This window comes from Gorilla gorilla, chromosome 8 (genome assembly GCF_029281585.2).
Source record: "Gorilla gorilla gorilla isolate KB3781 chromosome 8, NHGRI_mGorGor1-v2.1_pri, whole genome shotgun sequence".
Classification (NCBI taxonomy): Eukaryota; Metazoa; Chordata; class Mammalia; order Primates; family Hominidae; genus Gorilla; species Gorilla gorilla.
Genome location: NC_073232.2, coordinates 54,056,912 through 54,073,896, shown reverse-complemented (window position 1 = coordinate 54,073,896; position 16,985 = coordinate 54,056,912). Strand labels below are relative to the sequence as shown.

The 16,985-nt window shown below is 34.9% G+C and overlaps 1 protein-coding gene across 8 annotated transcripts in view; it reads left to right on the top strand.

Annotated features, from left to right (window-relative positions):
• The window catches only part of CABCOCO1 (ciliary associated calcium binding coiled-coil 1), a 101,845-nt gene that overhangs the window by 13,634 nt on the left and 71,226 nt on the right, over positions 1 to 16,985 (top strand). For all 8 annotated transcript variants that reach the window (XM_019034472.3, XM_055353264.2, XM_019034473.4 and 5 more), the window contains 3 exons: positions 3,830 to 3,999; positions 8,732 to 8,876; positions 13,241 to 13,313. In XM_019034472.3, the coding sequence (XP_018890017.1) occupies positions 3,830 to 3,999; positions 8,732 to 8,876; positions 13,241 to 13,313 (388 nt within the window). The remainder of the gene's footprint in view (positions 1 to 3,829; positions 4,000 to 8,731; positions 8,877 to 13,240; positions 13,314 to 16,985) is intronic.

The following is a 16,985-nucleotide window of genomic DNA, read 5'->3' as shown; positions in this document are numbered from 1 at the left end:
AGCTGAGACAGGAGAATGGCATGAACCCGGGAGGCAGAGCTTGCAGTGAGCCTGGATGGCGCCACTGCACTCCAGCCTGGGCGAAAAGAGTGAGACTCTGTCTCAAAAAAAAAAAAAAAAAATAATAATAATAATAATAATAATAATTTTTTCTGTTAGATTAGTAGATGTTAAGATTATGGACAAAATCCAATGTAGATTGGAGTATACAGAAGTGGACCTTTCTGTGTGGTCTCGATGAAAGACTTACTTGGCACTGCCTTTCTGGAGGGAAGTTTAGCAGCATATCTCACCATGGCCAATATAACCCAGCAGTCCCAATTTTAGGAATTTATTGCAAAAGATAATTTAAGTTTTGGAAAGGTCTTAATTGATCATTTCTCTTTACTTTAGATTCTTAACCAATGGAGGACATCAAAGGCCATGTGGGAATACATATTTCTGATCTATTATTAACTGTATTTAGACCTCTCTCCTACTGATAAGACTTAAGAATGTATGAAGGCTTCCTATTTCTCCTTCTTTACCGAATACTAATCCTTTTTCAGTTATGTTCATTACCATTTTTTTCCCAGTCTGCAGCTTGTCTTTTCTTTTTCTTTTTTTTATTATACTTTAAGTTTTAGGGTACATGTGCACAACGTGCAGGATTGTTACATATGTATACATGTGCCATGTTGGTGTGCTGCACCCATTAACTCATCATTTAACATTAGGTCTATCTCCTAATGCTATCCCTCCCCACTCCCCCCACCCCACAACAGGCCCCAGTGTGTGATGTTCTCCTTCCCGTGTCCATGTGTTCTCTTTGTTCAATTCCCACCTATGAGTGAGAACATGTGGTGTTTGGTTTTTCGGGTGTTTTTTTTTTTTTTTGTCCTTGCAGCTTGTCTTTTCAATGTAGTTAGATTGTCTCTGGTTCTCCAGAAGTGTTTCGTCTGTTTAACAAGGACCAATTTATTAGTCTTTTTCTTTATGGTTTGTATCTTTTTGGTGTCACTTTTAAGAAACTTTGGGCTATCCAAATGTCAAAAATATATTTTTTTATTTAAAGTTTGTAATGTTTGCTATTGCCATTTAAATCTTTAACCCTGGATTTTATTTTAATGTATTATGTGGGATGGTATTTTATTTTATTTTCCATTTGGATAACCAATTCTCCCAGCACCATTTTTGAAGAATTTATACTTCCTCTACTGATTTGAAATAATACCTCTGCCATATACCAGGCTCCCACATATATTGGGTCTGTTTCTGGACTTTCTGCATATTCCACTGGCCTACTTATTTATCCCATAACAATACCACAAGTTTTCATTATTGTGGAAGTTTTCTTACTGACTTTCACTTAAGAGTGAATGATACTGTACATTAAACATTGAGAAATATATGTTGCCAAATGATGTCCAGTGCAAATTAAAGATCCCTGGCTAATAGAGTAAAATCCTACCACCACCATCATCATGATGTCTATATCTGCCAGTTGAGGTGAATGCCTGAAAAAATGTGTCAAAATGTATAGTGACATGCAACATAAAAAACTGACCATATTGACCTAAAAATTAAAAATACACAATGTTCACATATATACATATATGTACATATATATGACATAACAGGAAATTCAGAGATAGATTAACTTCAAAGTTAATGGAGTCAAGGTCTAAATAGTATCATCAAAAAATGAGGCTTAATCTTAGAACCCATTTTTCTTAGGGTTACAAGATAACTGGTGGTAGCAACCAAAGCCACTTATTCACTCTTTCTTATTTTTATTCAACAGAAAAAAAGAAACTGCATCCTCTGTTATGAATTGTTTATAATAATTTAGGAGCAGGCCCATCATAGAACAATAATTATTATTGAGACATGCCATATACCAAATGACATTATGGCAAGGGGGTGAAATTAGTATGATTAGCTTAGAATAATCAGAACTCACTTTTGGGTTTGAGGTCTACCCTTACACCACTGTAGATGAAATGCATGTTGAAGAAATAGACCCATCTCGACCTCAGCTTTATTTGTTCCCAAACTTGTTCAATCTTGCTGTATTTATTAATCTGATTATATCACTTATTTTGATGTTAAGAATAATAAGGACTTCTATTTTTGAAGACAGCAGTAAAAAGTTGTCACACACATATTACCCCTCTCAAAATCACATAAAACCAACAAGGAAATACCACCTTCATCTTTGTCAAAACCAATAGAATGCTAATGGTCCAAACCACAAAATATAAAGATGATGGCCACTGTCATTATAGATAAACCAGAAAGGCAGGAGAAAATATAAGGAAGGATGCTCATAGTCACAGAGCTTAGAATGAGCTTATATCTATATCTATATCTATATATCTATATATCTATCTGCTTAATCTCCCAGGAGGAGAAACCTTAAAGTACCATTCCAGGAACCCTTGTCTGCAATAGCAGGACCAGGGTGTGCAGGCTTGGAGCAGATCCTTTCTGTAGCACAGGAAATTGACTGTTTATATGATAATAAAGAGAGTCTATTCATTCTTTTCTTTCTTTTTCCTTACCAATTAAAAATAAATAAATAAATGCTAGAATAATTGACACAAAGTTACTTCATACAGAAAATGCCTGCTAGTTTGTAACTTGGCCAGCTCTCCACCTCCAGTGTATTTCCCGAAAGTAGGTATTCAAGGACAAAAACTCCCTTCATCAAAGATAAGGTGGTAAACAAAGAATATGCATTCCAGGACACTGCAAGAAAAAATAGGAGAGGAACAGGAAAGAGAAATAGCAAATCAAACACACCAGAAAGATATAACCATGAGAAGACAAAAAATATAATCAACTATTTTATCATGAATTTTAAAACATATGAAGCAACTACAGAAAGCATACAACAGAGATAGAAAAGCTCAAGGAAGAGATAAAGAAATAAAAGATTATAAAACAGTATCCAAAATGAAAAGAAAATAGACTTGAAAAAATTTTAAGGTTGAAAAGAAAATTATAACTCTAGAAAAAAGGACTAAAATGTACATAATTGGAATGCTTTTTAAAATATAGCAGAATGAACTGGGTGCGGTGTTCACGCCTGTAATCCCAGCACTTTGAGAGGCCAAGGCGGGCAGATCACTTGAGATCAGGAGTTCGAGACCAGCCTTGCCAACATGGTGAAACCCCGTCTCTACTAAAAATACAAAAAATTAGTCTGGCATGGTGGCGGGTACCTGTAATTCCAGTTACTCTGGAGGCTGAGGAAGAAGAATCGCTTGAACTGGAGAGGCAGCGGTTGCAGTGAGCCAAGATCACACAACTGCACTCAGCCTGGCTGATGGAGCAAGGCCCTGTCTCAAAAAACATATATATTATATATAATATATATAAGTCATATATTATATATGTCATATAATATATATATTATAATATATATCTCAGAATATTTAACAATTTAGTCCCAGAATATTTTCAGAATATTTTCAGAAATAAAAGAAACTTAATTTTATAAATGAAAAAAGACATTGAATTTCACAGAAAAATATACTAGTAAAATTGCTATACATAAACAGGGAAGAAAGAAGGGGAAGGGGAGAGAAGGAGGAGAAACAGAAAATAAAGAGGAAGAGGAGGAAGGAGACCAAAAATAGAGTTTGCTCCCCCATCCTCATTCTCTCTCTCTGTTTCTTTTTTGAATGTCATTTTGGTCTTATGAAGCTTGATGTAACTGAATATTTTCAGATTATGGGCATTACAGAATTTTCATTAAAGAAAAAGACCTGTTTTCAAAACTTAGGAAAGAAATGGTTCAATATCTAATCTGAATTAATGTGTGGATTTTTCTTTTATTTTACAGAAAACTGGGAATATTTTTGAATTTCAAAAACCTTGAAACTTGTTTAAAGGATGCCATTCTACTAGATTATTATGTATCTGGATTTTTGTGGGCTAGAGGAATGGATTTCTCTATTATTCAATATTCAAAATTTATGACTTTACTAGCTATGTTACTTCAAAATCTTAAAAGTAAGTACACTATTTTCCTTTGAAGTAAAACAAATTTAATTTACCATATAAATTGAGGTTCTTAAGCAAAAGTTACAGATTTTATTGTAATTCCTTTAATGAAAAATACGGGTATTTTTCCTGAGTATAACAAATATATAGTTCATATCTCCATTGAGTTATAAAACCTCAAGTAATACTTAACAAAGGCTACAGTTTTCTTAATAGCCAGTTTGCCAAAGATACGTTAATTTCATTTTAAAGTTGTATCAGTGGCATCCACCCTCTAAGTATCTGAGGACTCTGTGATATTCTTGTGAAATTTTTGTAAATTTAAAATTACACTAAAATTAAAAGTTTATCAGTAACTATTAGCTATCTCTAGAATAGAATATTAGGCAGCTATAACAAGGAGAAAATGAAGAAACTTTCTGTGTACTGTATGGGAAACAATATATAGTTATCAAGTAAAGCAAGGTGCAGAACTACATGCTTTTATTTATAAAAGAAGCAAAAATAAGAATCTATCCATATTTTCATTTGTGTATACACAAAGAAATGCTGGAAGATACAGAAAAAAATAATAATCAAAATTCCCTGGGGTGAATGGTAGTAAGAACTGGGCATGTGGGCAACAGATATTGGAGGAAGTCTTTTCACAAGATTTCTTCGTATGTATTTTTGAAATATGAATACATCACTTATGCAAAAATTAAATTTTAAAAGAGAATATGTAACATGGACAGTCCTAAGCTTTGGCGACTTCTGAGCTGAGTATTCACACACTAGAAATAGAATAAAGGAAAGTAAAAATTTTCATGGACCTCACATCCCAAATTTGAGAAGATATTTCTTTTTTAAACTTTTCCTGTAACTTATAACTGACTCAATAACATTTCTTCTATGTGAAACTTTATATTGTTGATATTATTGCAAAAATGAATTTCTAAAACCTGAGCAGGATCCATCCAACTCCTCATAAACCATGAAAGAGAAAGTACATATGTAGAACCTAACCAGAAAAAAAGCCAAGGAATCTAGTTTTTCCTTCTGGCAGAAAAAATTTTTTTAAAAAATCCCTCCACACTTTTAAACTGAACAAACTTATAGTCATCATTAGGAAAGAATGTAATTTTAACCAAATGTGCCAAGGAAAAAGGTAAAGTATGTTTACACTTCAACTAGGTAGCAGTAGACTCCTGAGCATGTAGCCAGGTCCATAGGCCTAGATGGACCCCCCTGGTGTATGATGTGAATGTTAGCAAGTAACTGTAGAATATTTTTTATTTCTTATGATGCTAAATTGGTTTTCCCCTCAATAGGAATAGCAAATTCAGGTAACATTTACGTAGATTAACTTATGTCAGTCATAGTGCTGTTTGCATTAAAAATATTGTCATGTTTAATTCACATGCCAGCTTATGAGAGAAATTGATAAGAGTCAGAGGGGTTCAGTGACTCCTTAAGGACACACAGGGTCTACACTAGCAGGTGAGGGCCCATCCTCTTGAATATGACATCAAATGTGCTGGCTTTGGGCTAAATCTAGAAAGCACTACACACATGTAATAGTACCAGGAGTTAGTTTTACATGAATTTCTTTTTTTTTTTTTTTTTTTAAGACAGATTGTCACTCTGCCACTTGGCCAGGCTGGAGTGCAGTGGTGTGATCTTTGCTCACTGCAACCTCCGCCTCCTGGATTCAAGCGATTCTCTTGCCTCAGCCTTCCAAGTAGCTGGGACTACAGGCACACGCTACCACGCCCAGCTAATTTTTGTATTTTTAGTACAGACGGGGTTTCGCCATGTTGGCCTGGCTGGTCTTGAACTCCTGAGCTCAGGTGATCTGCCCGCCTCAGCTTCCCAAAGTGCTAGGATGACAGGCATTAGCCACTGTGCCCGGCCATGAATTCCTTATTTAATCCTCCCAACAGCACTATAATTTTGAAAATAGGTATTGCGGTATTCTCATTTTACATAGAAAGAAAGTGAGGCCAGGTGTGGTGGCTCATACCTGTAATCCCAGCACTTTAGGAGGCCAAGGCAAGAGGAGCATTTGAGGCCAGGAGTCCAAGACTAGCCTGGGCAACATGGAGAAACCCCATATCTAAAAAAAAACTGAAAAATTAACCGGGTATGGTGGCCCACATCTGTGGTCTCAGCTACTTGGGATGCTGAAGTGGGAGAATCGCTTGAGCCCAGGAGGCTGAGGCTGCAGTGACCCATGATTGCATCACTGCATTCCAGCCTGGGCAACACAGCAAGATGCTGTCTCCAAAAATAAATAAATAAAAAGAGACTCAGGTCACCTAACTGCTAATAATAAAGGTCAGTTATGAGGTATCATCCTACATTTTCCAATTAATTATAAGTCTAGTATGTTCTTTCATTACTCTAAATTTTCAAGAATACATTTTATTTCTAGAAGCTTTTACTATTTGAGTGGCTTAATCTTTTATATTTTAATCACATCACTAAATGTGATTTTTAAAAGAGCAAATATTTCAGTTAGATAAATGAAATTATAACTTCCCTAATTTTTAAAGCAATTATCTACAGAAAGACATTAGACATAGAAAAACAGTTTTAAAGATTCAACTATTTTCAGAAGGAAATAGTCATATAAATGTATTTTTGTTTGATAAGTATAATTTCATCTAGAATTATAATCAATTATCTAAGAATTTCTCTTTTCTCTGCATCTCTAATTAATATCATTTTATTAATAAAATAACTCAGATTTTCCATTCATTTATGAATTGCTTTTATCCAACAGATTTTTCATTTCTGAAGCTACTTCCACTATTATCAAAAGAAGTTTATCATGGAGAGAGAAATGTACAATAATAATTGAATTCCACTTAGAATGATATAGGAAAACCTAGTTATCCAGAAATAATTCAGTGTATCTGACATACATAAAAGATGATCTGGAGGGAGGCAATGGGAAACGAACCAATTGTAATTCATTAAATCAGATTTTAATTGTTTTATGTAGTTTTATGCTTCTTTCTAATTCCTATAAGTAGATAAGAAGCTATACTAAACAAATTACAAGTTAGTGTTTATAGTGTCTTCCTGACATTTTAAATTACTTTACTTTCACCTTATTAGTAATTTTGGTATTTAGGGTAGAGCACTTACACCCCAGTGGGAAAGAGTAGCTGTGTAATCCAGAAATACCTTGTCCAGCAATCAGCCTATGTTCTCATAACTTTTTTAAATCTCCACCCATTCCCTTCCAAATCAACATTACAACAAGTGTAATGTTGACTGATGGTTTCAGAGAGAGACAGAGATTTGGTTGGTGGGGTCCACATTGAGCAGCACAATTCCCCCAGATCCCACATTCAGGCCCCCCACTGACATTCATCTCCCCCAAGCGGCCTGTCCAGCCTGGCTTTAGTATCTTTCTACTCTCCACCTCCAGCATCCTCTGTCTTATGTCCACACACCCATCACTTTTCTGCAAACATAGGACACCCTGGCCAGTCCACTTACCTGACTCCATCTTCCAGGGGAAGGGTGGATAGTGTGTGTGTGGGTTGTAAATAATGTTTTATCTGTCACAAGTAACACTGAGCATAACAGAAGCAAACGAGAAAAGAAAATGGAATTATATTTTTATTACAGACATTTTAAAAGTTAAGTCTAAGGTGTTCTTTTTCAACTGACAAATGCCACAGAAGACAGTTTCGGGTGTTTGTTTTCATTGGTGTGTAGCTGTGAAAGAATAGACGAGAAATCACTGAGCTCTTTACTTCTTAGTGGTGGCCAGGTTGTGTCACTCTTTGTGCATTTTCATCGGGCTCTCACCAGCACCACTGGGCAGATATTTGAGAAACAGCTTGCATGAGTTATAAGTCTGTGGCTGTGGAAAAGAAAAAAAACTTGATGTTTTACATACAAATCCATATTTCTGACTTCCATTGAAAATCTTCAGACCCAGATTTACACATGGAAACAATTGGCTAAAGCCCAGTGTTGATTGACTCCATTCATTTACATTTTCAGCTCTAAGTTCAGCTCTGCTGTCTAGTAACTGAACCTCCCATCTAAGTCTTCCATTCCTCACCAGCTGTCAAACATCTTTTTTTGCAGTTTTCATGCTTTTATTCTGAGATTGTAGAAAAAAGACAAAACAAACGCTTTTCATTTTAAAGAAAGATTTTAAAGTACATTTTGATTTTTTTTTCTTTTTTTTCATCCTAAAATGGAAACATAAACTCTGCAGACAATTGTGTAGCATTGTAGTAATTTACAAATGTTGGGGCAGGGTCAGCGCTATTCCTGAGACAGAGTCTCACTGTGTCACCGAGGCTGGAGTGCAGTGGCACCATCCCAGTTCACTGCAACCTCTGCCTCCCAGGCTCAAGCCATCCTCCCAACTCAGCCCCCCAAGTAGCTGGGACCACGGGCATGTATCACCATGCCTGGCTAATTTTTGGATTTTTTTATAGAGACAGGGTTTCACCATGTTGCCTTGGCTGGTCTCTAACTCATGGGCTCAAGTGATCCACCCACCTTGGCCTCCCAAAGTGCTGGGATTACAGGCTTGAGCCACCGTGCCTAGCCAGCTTCTATTCTTTTGCATAAAACGTATTAATTTATTAGGAAGAAACAAGAGTTTTACCATTTATCCTCACAAATACTTAACAAAGTAAATTTTGGCACATTGAAAACATCTTGGATTATCTTATTCTGAAAACATCTTTCAAAATAATAATTAAGATTTCTCTGGATTTTATTTCAGCACTACATATGTCCTTAGAGGAAAGCATAAAATGGCTTGGAGAAGTTATGGCTGAAATAGGACCAACACATTCGCAAAAGAGTGAGGACTGGAATATCTTTGATGTAAAACAAGCCAATGCTATCATTGATTACTTAAAAATCAGGTATGGATTATTTTCAGTAACATTTATTTTTCATTTCACATCTTCTGGAAAATATCTGTTAAGTAAAAAGTAATTCAGTTTTTAGCAGATTCAGATATTTACAGAATTTATGCCGTAATTAGCCCAACCAATAATTAGGTACTTAAATCTTCTTTAAATTAAGTGTTCAAATCTTTCACCTAATAACTAAAAGTCAGAGCAGTGAACAGTTTTGCTAACTTTGCATTCCCAAAAAAAAAAGGTTTGCGTTTGATAAATATAATTTTATCTAGAATTGAAATAAATTAAGAATTTCATTTTTCTTTGCATCTTTAATTAATATTTATTAATAGGATGATTCACATTAATCAGCTGCAATTATAATAGACTATATGTTTTAGGTAGTTGATCTTTCCAACTACCTAATTCTACATTTTGAAGAGCAACATTCATTGCTATTTAAATATTTGTTTTGAATGCTTTGTATTAGAAATTGAAGAGATTTATGAATATACTTCCTCAAATTTATTACATCCCCTGAAATATCTTGTAGTATTGACCAATTAAACTCATTAAGTCTTTCTTACTACTTAGAAAATGATGGTGTGTGGAAGTAAAGTATTTTTATTGCAGTGATTCTTCATTGGTGAACTAAGAGATTTGTCTTTTTATATAATCTGTCACAAGGTCTGCAGTAGAGTCATGCATCTCTCTAAAGGGACATTTTTAGAGTTTGCAAATATTCAAACAAGAGTAGGTTAAAATCTTTTGTCAAGCTGAAAGCTTCTGCATAATATTTTTGTTCCTCTTGTACTATATACTCCAGTGTTTTTCAACTTTAAAATTTAAAATTCTAAAATAAGAGTGCTGACTGATATCCTAGACATGCTCATGATTTGCTTGGCAAGGATTCTAGCTGAAATCTAGAAAGCTTTTTAAATACTAGTATGTTTAATATGATAAAGTTTATATATTGGTTTGTGGTATGAATTAATAATGTCATATGATATACTATGGTTTTTACGTAATAACATTTAAAACAATGTGGTTTCTTAATATTAAAACATAGCTCCTAAGGGGTATCTCTCAATAAAAGCCAGAGTAGTTTTCATATCAATTAAAGTAAAGCAAGGTCCTTGTGTTGGGGGAGACGACGGTAATCCAAAATTGGAGGAGAGCCTATTCCTCAAGGTCTTTCTACCCATCAGGGTTTGAGAATCACTGGGCAGAGGAATTCTACTTTGCACATTGTATTAGCATCCTTATTTTCCTTCTCTATTTGAACAGTCCCAGTTTCTCTTGCAGAACACATTTTTACAACTGAGCTCTAAGCCCAGGAGGTTTCTAATGGGCACAGGGACTGATAGCTGACGAGGGCCACAAAACCCATGCAGGTGCTGTAATGACCCCTTCTGGAAGGTGAAGGATGACAGCTCTTTTCCCCTTCATCTCATCTCTCTGGGCAAATATTCATCTACATATTTCTTGACATTGTCCTTCAGAAAACAATTAAGTTAAGAGGGGATGTCCATGTTAGTCACCTTTAGATTCTAACCAGGGTAATTTCACATATTATAAATCCCTAATATTATTACTTCACTAAAAATAAAACAAAAAGTAGTATTTAAGAAATTAGTCAAAGTAAATCACAGCAATTGTTGATGCTGTTAAGTCTTCATATTGTTATTTCAAAGAAATTATGCAATTTAAATATCCCTATTACAGAACTATAAAATATCAGTTAGTAGGATATCTGGAATTGAGTCTGCAGTTGTATAAAAGAAAATATGCTTTTCTACAACACCTGTTCAGAACCCCTCAAAGGTCCACAAATGAAAGTTTAGGGGGGACTGAGAGGAGGGGCAGCATCAAGAAGAATACCTAATAGATGCTGGGCTTAATACCTAAATGATAGGTTAATCTCTGCAGCAAACCACCATGGCACCCGTTTAAACCTACACATCCTGCACGTGTACCCTCAAAGTTAAAAGTTGAAGGAAAAAAAACAGTTTAATGACAATGAAATCATATAATATTTTTCATTTTGATGACTACAAAGCAGTTTTATAAATATGAAGGTAACCCAGTTATCAAAAGTATAAGTGTTTGAATTTAACCTGATATTAAGTTTACCCAACCACTAAAAGCCCTAGTCAATTTAGAGAGAGCAGTTTTTAGAACATGACCCATACCACATGAAACTTAACTGACAATAAAATGGAAATTTCATTTGATGCCCTTAACACACTCTGTCATGGGTCTGTGATTTGAAAAAAACTAATACCAAATTTCCTCCCCCACATGACTGTAAGTACTGGCAAATCTAGTTGTACATTTTTACAGTGTATTGTATCATGTATACAAATATAAATACTTCTGCAGCTTTTTAGTATAAAACATCATTTACATATATACGGCCCAAATACACGTCTGTCGTTGTGGATTCTACCTATTTTTGGGAATTAGGCAATAGTAATCTCAGGTGTACACTCAATATAAGAGGCATATACCCAAAATAAGAAAATCAACCCTGCCGCTCTGTAAACCACAGGGTATTGCACTTCCAGGCATCAAGCCAGACATCTTGAATTATTTTCACTTCATCTCTCTTCAATTTAGGGCTAAGACTAAATGTTTGACAAAATAATCTAGGAAGTTGAGTCAGTCAGAAGCAGAAGAAAATGCATTATCGCAGCTGAAGTGTCACTTTGTTCCCATGCAGCACCACCTAATCGCTCCTGGTAAAGCTGGACAAGGCCCTAGTCCTGGCCTTGCCCCCAAGCCTGCAGCTTTGACCACCGCATCCAAATCATGCATTTTGTTTTCAGTGTTAAGAAGTGAATTTCCCTCTTGGCATGGGACAACCTAATTCCTATATGCAATTAAAAGAATAAGGCTGAAAGATCATGAAATTTCAGGAAAGAAGATCTATGAACTAAGTTCTTTGTGTGATGCAAGATGGAGAAAGGGAAATTTTATGCCGGTTCACTGAGAGGAAGCCAAGCTGTTTCCAAAATACTCTATAGTCTTTAATTTTTCTACTTAAAATCAGTTATTGCCAGTCTAATATTTTTTATCTTAAGGCTTTCTCTAGGTAACCAGCGTAAGTTAGGGAGAGTTTGAATTTATTTTGCATCATTGAATTATCAGACTTCACTAATCTTGATGTATTTTTCTAGCCAACAAATCAAAGTAATGTCAAAAGCTAAGTTACTTTTCTGAATGTTGATGAGTAATTTGAATGTACAAGAGGTTTTTTTCCCCCAAAATACCATGACAGACTCTGCACACCCATCACTTTTTAATGGATTGTGTTAGTAGTGAGATCAACTGCTAATATAACTCAGAGAGACTCAGCTGCCTGAGGATTTCTTCATTGATTTCAAATGAATTGAAACTTTGATCCATTACAACATCCAGGAGAAGCCATTATTATACATGCTCTGTAGCTACATTTTGCAAATGTTAATTTCTCAGTTATATTAAAATCAATTTCCTTAAATAGCAAAAGGCACCAGAGTGAAAGAGAAACCACTAAGACAATTTTTTGTTCTTGGGCATTTTGCTGTATTATGAGTCTATTAATTTTCTCAACCAGCAGGAAGAGAACTAGAAAAATTCAAATATTATCACAAACAGGATATTAGAAGTCAGCCCTTCAGTAAATTTTTAACTCTTAATAATGCATTGCTCCTTAAACTTACTAGAATACTTGTTTTAAGGACCTCCTATCCTTTGGTTCTTTATAGTTTTTGTATGCTGACCACCTAGTCTTTAGGGTAAGAACTGAAGAAATGATCTTTCTTAAATTAATTTTTCCCTTTCATGTATGAACGAATATTCTGCAGAAAACTCAGACATTTTCTAAATGGATTTTAGTTCATGCGCCATTTTTCAGGTATTATTATAGATTAATTTAATCTTGAAACAGTTTGAGAATGTGAGAAGTAATTGACATAGAGGTAGATTATATAATTCAGTGCCATTTGTACCAGAGGAAATTGACTCCTGTTTGCAGCAAAACAGCAAATAATGTAAAGTTTCATGTTATTTAGGAATGGTGCATTATTTGCTTTTAAGCTAGGAAAAGTCAAGAAGCCATCTAATTTCTCCCTTATTCTTAACTTACCCACTCATTACAGATGGATTTACTGATATTATTCTAGGTACTATGTTATATTGTCCTTTCCTTAAATAATAAAACTCTTAATTTCTTAGCATTTCCCGACAATTTCTTTTGGAATAAAGGAGGATGCTAAGTCTATTTTAGTGTCTGATAGCATTAGTTTGGTCAATATGAAGTTTCCTTTAATAAATGTCTTTACATATTGTGTTTTTTTTTCTGAAATCAACTTATCAGAGTGCACATTTATTTTATATTTCAGCTTATTTCAACACTACAAGCTATATGAGTTTATGTTCTACTCTGCCAGGGAAGAAATTGTGATAGGAACTGAGGTAAGTAATTTATCTAGATGGAACAAATTAAGCAGAATCACTTAATGCATGCTGATCAGCATCTGGATCTTTAACTGCTTAAAGCAACTTCTTGTCAAGATTATTCAAGTGTTAATATAATCAACTCGTAGTTTGCAAAAAGAATAATTATATAAAGTGATCTTTGGATTAGGAAAATAAGCTGTCTTTTGGCATTAAAAGCATTGTTAATCATTTATACTTTGTGTATTTATGGATTATTTGACAAAGTTCAATTGGATAAGGTACATATGTCTTCATACAAATAAAATCAGAAAAAAACAACTAGTAATTTGCAAAAAAGAATAATTATATAAAGTAAAGGTGATGATAACTCAGTGAAATCCCTTCTAATTTCACATTTTTTTTTCATTCTACTCATTGTTTAAGACCTAATTTAGATCCCACTTCCTCAGTGGATCAAACCTACCTTAATTGCATCATAATCTCAAACAAAAGGTTTAGACAAACTCTCTAATCAATCCTGTTATTGTGTGCCAACTGATCTCTTATTGCTGAATTTGGGCTACTGTTGCACCAATAAGCATACCAATATTCACTGTGTTATATGGTTTCCTAATTGTTTCCTGTGGGTTGATATAGTTACTACAACTCAACAGTAATTTTCTTGAAGACAAGGATATCTGCTGCTTTTCTACTACAGCATATAGTATAATGTAGGATACAGTAACCCCTCAATTAATACTACATAAACAATTCAGTGCATAGGACAGCAGTTCTACAATGAAAGGTCTATCTGGAGACACTTTCAAACAAACTTACTTATAATCACATATTTGTAATTCCTAGAAATGAATTCTGAGTAGGAAAACATGTTTTTACTTTATTTTGTTTTATTTTATTTTTTATTATACTTTAAGTTCTGGGATACATGTGCAGAACGTGCAGGTTTGTTACATAGGTATACACATGCCATGGTGGTTTGCTGCACCCATCAACCCGTCATTTACATTAGGTATTTCTCCTAATACTATCCCTCCCCTTGCCCCCCACTCCCCAACAGGCCCCAGTGTGTGATATTCCCCTCCCTGTGTCCATGTGTTCTCATTGTTCAACTCCCACTTATGAGTGAGAACATGCGGTGTTCGGTTCTCTGTTCCTGTGTTAGTTTGCTGAGAATGATGGTTTCCAGCTTCATCCATGTCCCTGCAAAGGACATGAACTCATCCTTTTTTATGGCTGCATAGTATTCCATGGTGTATATGTGCCACATTTTCTTTATCCAGTCTATCATTGATGGGCATTTTGGTTGGTTTCAAGTCTTTGCTATTGTGAATACTGCTTCAATAAACATATGTGTGCATGTGTCTTTATAGTAGGATGATTTATAATCCTTAGGGTATATACCCAGTAATGGGATTGCTGGGTCAAATAGTATTTCTGGTTCTAGATCCTTGAGGAATCACTACACTGTCTTCCACAATGGTTGAACTAATTTACACTCCCACCAACAATGTAAAAGCGTTCCTGTTTCTCCACATCCTCTCCAGCATCTGTTGTTTCCTGACTTTTTAATGATCACCATTTTAACTAGTGTGAGATTGTATCTCATTGTGGTTTTGATTTGCATTCCTCTAATGACCAGTGATGATGAGCTTCTTTTCATGTTTGTTGGCCACATAAATGTGTTCTTTTGAGAAGTGTCTGTTCATATCCTTCGCCCGCTTCTGGATGGGGTTGCTGGTTTTTTTTCTTGTAAATTTGTTTAAGTTCCTTGTAGATTCTAGGAAATCATTTTAAGAACACTAAAGATGCCATTAAAGAAATAGTGCTTCTGTAGGTCCACAATTACTTTAAGGGGCTTTGTTGCCTCCTAGAAGTACCAGGGACAGGAGTGGCCATAATCAGAAATAAACAGTAAGTAACAGGATATTCACATTATCTTTGTAATTTTCCTGATATTAAGAACCACATGGAACACGCCAGCTATTCTGACTTCCTGGGTATTGTTATTCTGGGATTTATAAATTACTTGCTTCATAAACACCTCAGTCACCATTACTCACTCTTCATTTGGGTACTTGTTCTAATGCTAGACTTTTAAAAGTGAGCTGCCAGAAAACAAGGAACCCTTTTTGCTTCTGACTTTCATAAAAATTACTTCTTTGCAGTCTCCTCACACTGTAGCTTAAATTAGGTGTCACTTGACAAAGTTTCACTGAAAAATGTTTCCATTTCAGAATTACATCATATCACGTGACAGCCCTTGCAATAATTATCAGTTTGGAATACAATCCTATCTCATCTATTCAAGCAAAACTTTGGGAAAATGATAGTGGCTTCAATAACAGCATAAGTTGATATTGAGAGTGATCAAGAAAAAATTTCAGAAAGAACTCCCTTTTCCTTTGTTAATTACACAATCATGCCTTTCTTCTATATTGTAAGGATATATTTAGGTGACATTTATGCTATGGAAAGATAAAGTGGAGAAAGTAGACAGGCTTGGCTGCTTTATTTTCCATTGTCATTTGTATTTTCCCCAAGCTGACCAGAGCAATAAAAAAAATCTTTAAGAGAATGATACTGGGTCTTCACGAATTAGGCCACTCATGGCATTTTAAAGGATTAGTGAAAGTATTTTATGACATTTTAGAAGTGTTTGCTAACCCTTGGTTCAAATACCTGTTTTTAAATTAACAACCTTTCATGGAGGAGGTAGGGGCCTGCCCCAGCAGGAACTAACAAGTTCCTGGAACTTGTTAGTGTATTACTTTACATGGTAAAAGGGACTTCGCGGATTTGATTAAGTTAATGAATTTGAGATGGAGCGATTATTTTAGATTACTGAAGTGGGATCAATGTAATCTCCACATAAGAGAAAGAGGAAGGCAGGAGGATCAGAATCAGAAAAAGGGAGATTCGAAGATGTCACACTGTTGGCCTGGAAGATGGAGGAAGAGGCCACAACTTTATCAACTGTCTTGTTATCTAGTATGGCAATACTTTCTCATAGTTCTTTTTAATACTTAGTTATTACTGTTTATTTTTCTTAAATATGAAATTTAGAAATAAACCTGTGCATACATGGATTTTTAGTGTGTGGCATATACAAATATTTAGTAAATTGGCATGTACAATTACTTGGGATAATTGGCTATGTGTTTGTTTAAAAGAAATTAGATTTTTACCTTATACCAAACTTAAAAATGAATCCAATTTATTAACAGATTCATTTCCCATAATGGAAGACCTATTCCATAATGGCAAACTATAATTTGGTCAACACTTCCACTGAGAACAACTAGAAAAATTGGACAAGATTTTTTTAAGACTTAAATGTTTGAAAGCTCAGCTAGCAAAGCTCAAAAAAGATTATGAGCCTGACACTCAGAAATGCTTTCTACCTATGGGCATCTACAAGTTTGGAAAAGGTGGCTAAGAGACTTAAAAGCTGAGAAGTGAAGCTTTGGTAGACAGGTGGAGCTAGGAGAACAAAAATTGGAGGGGGAGGAGAATAGCAAATTTTACAGGTAGCATGTTGGGTCTGCACAAGACCACATTTTAGGAGATCAGCCCTAGCTACCATGGACTGAACTTCAATTCCAAATGTTCTCCATTTCTGGTGGATTTAGGTTAGCTGTGTATAGTGTTGTTAACTTCCTCTGTAAAATAAAATCATGCTACACTCCA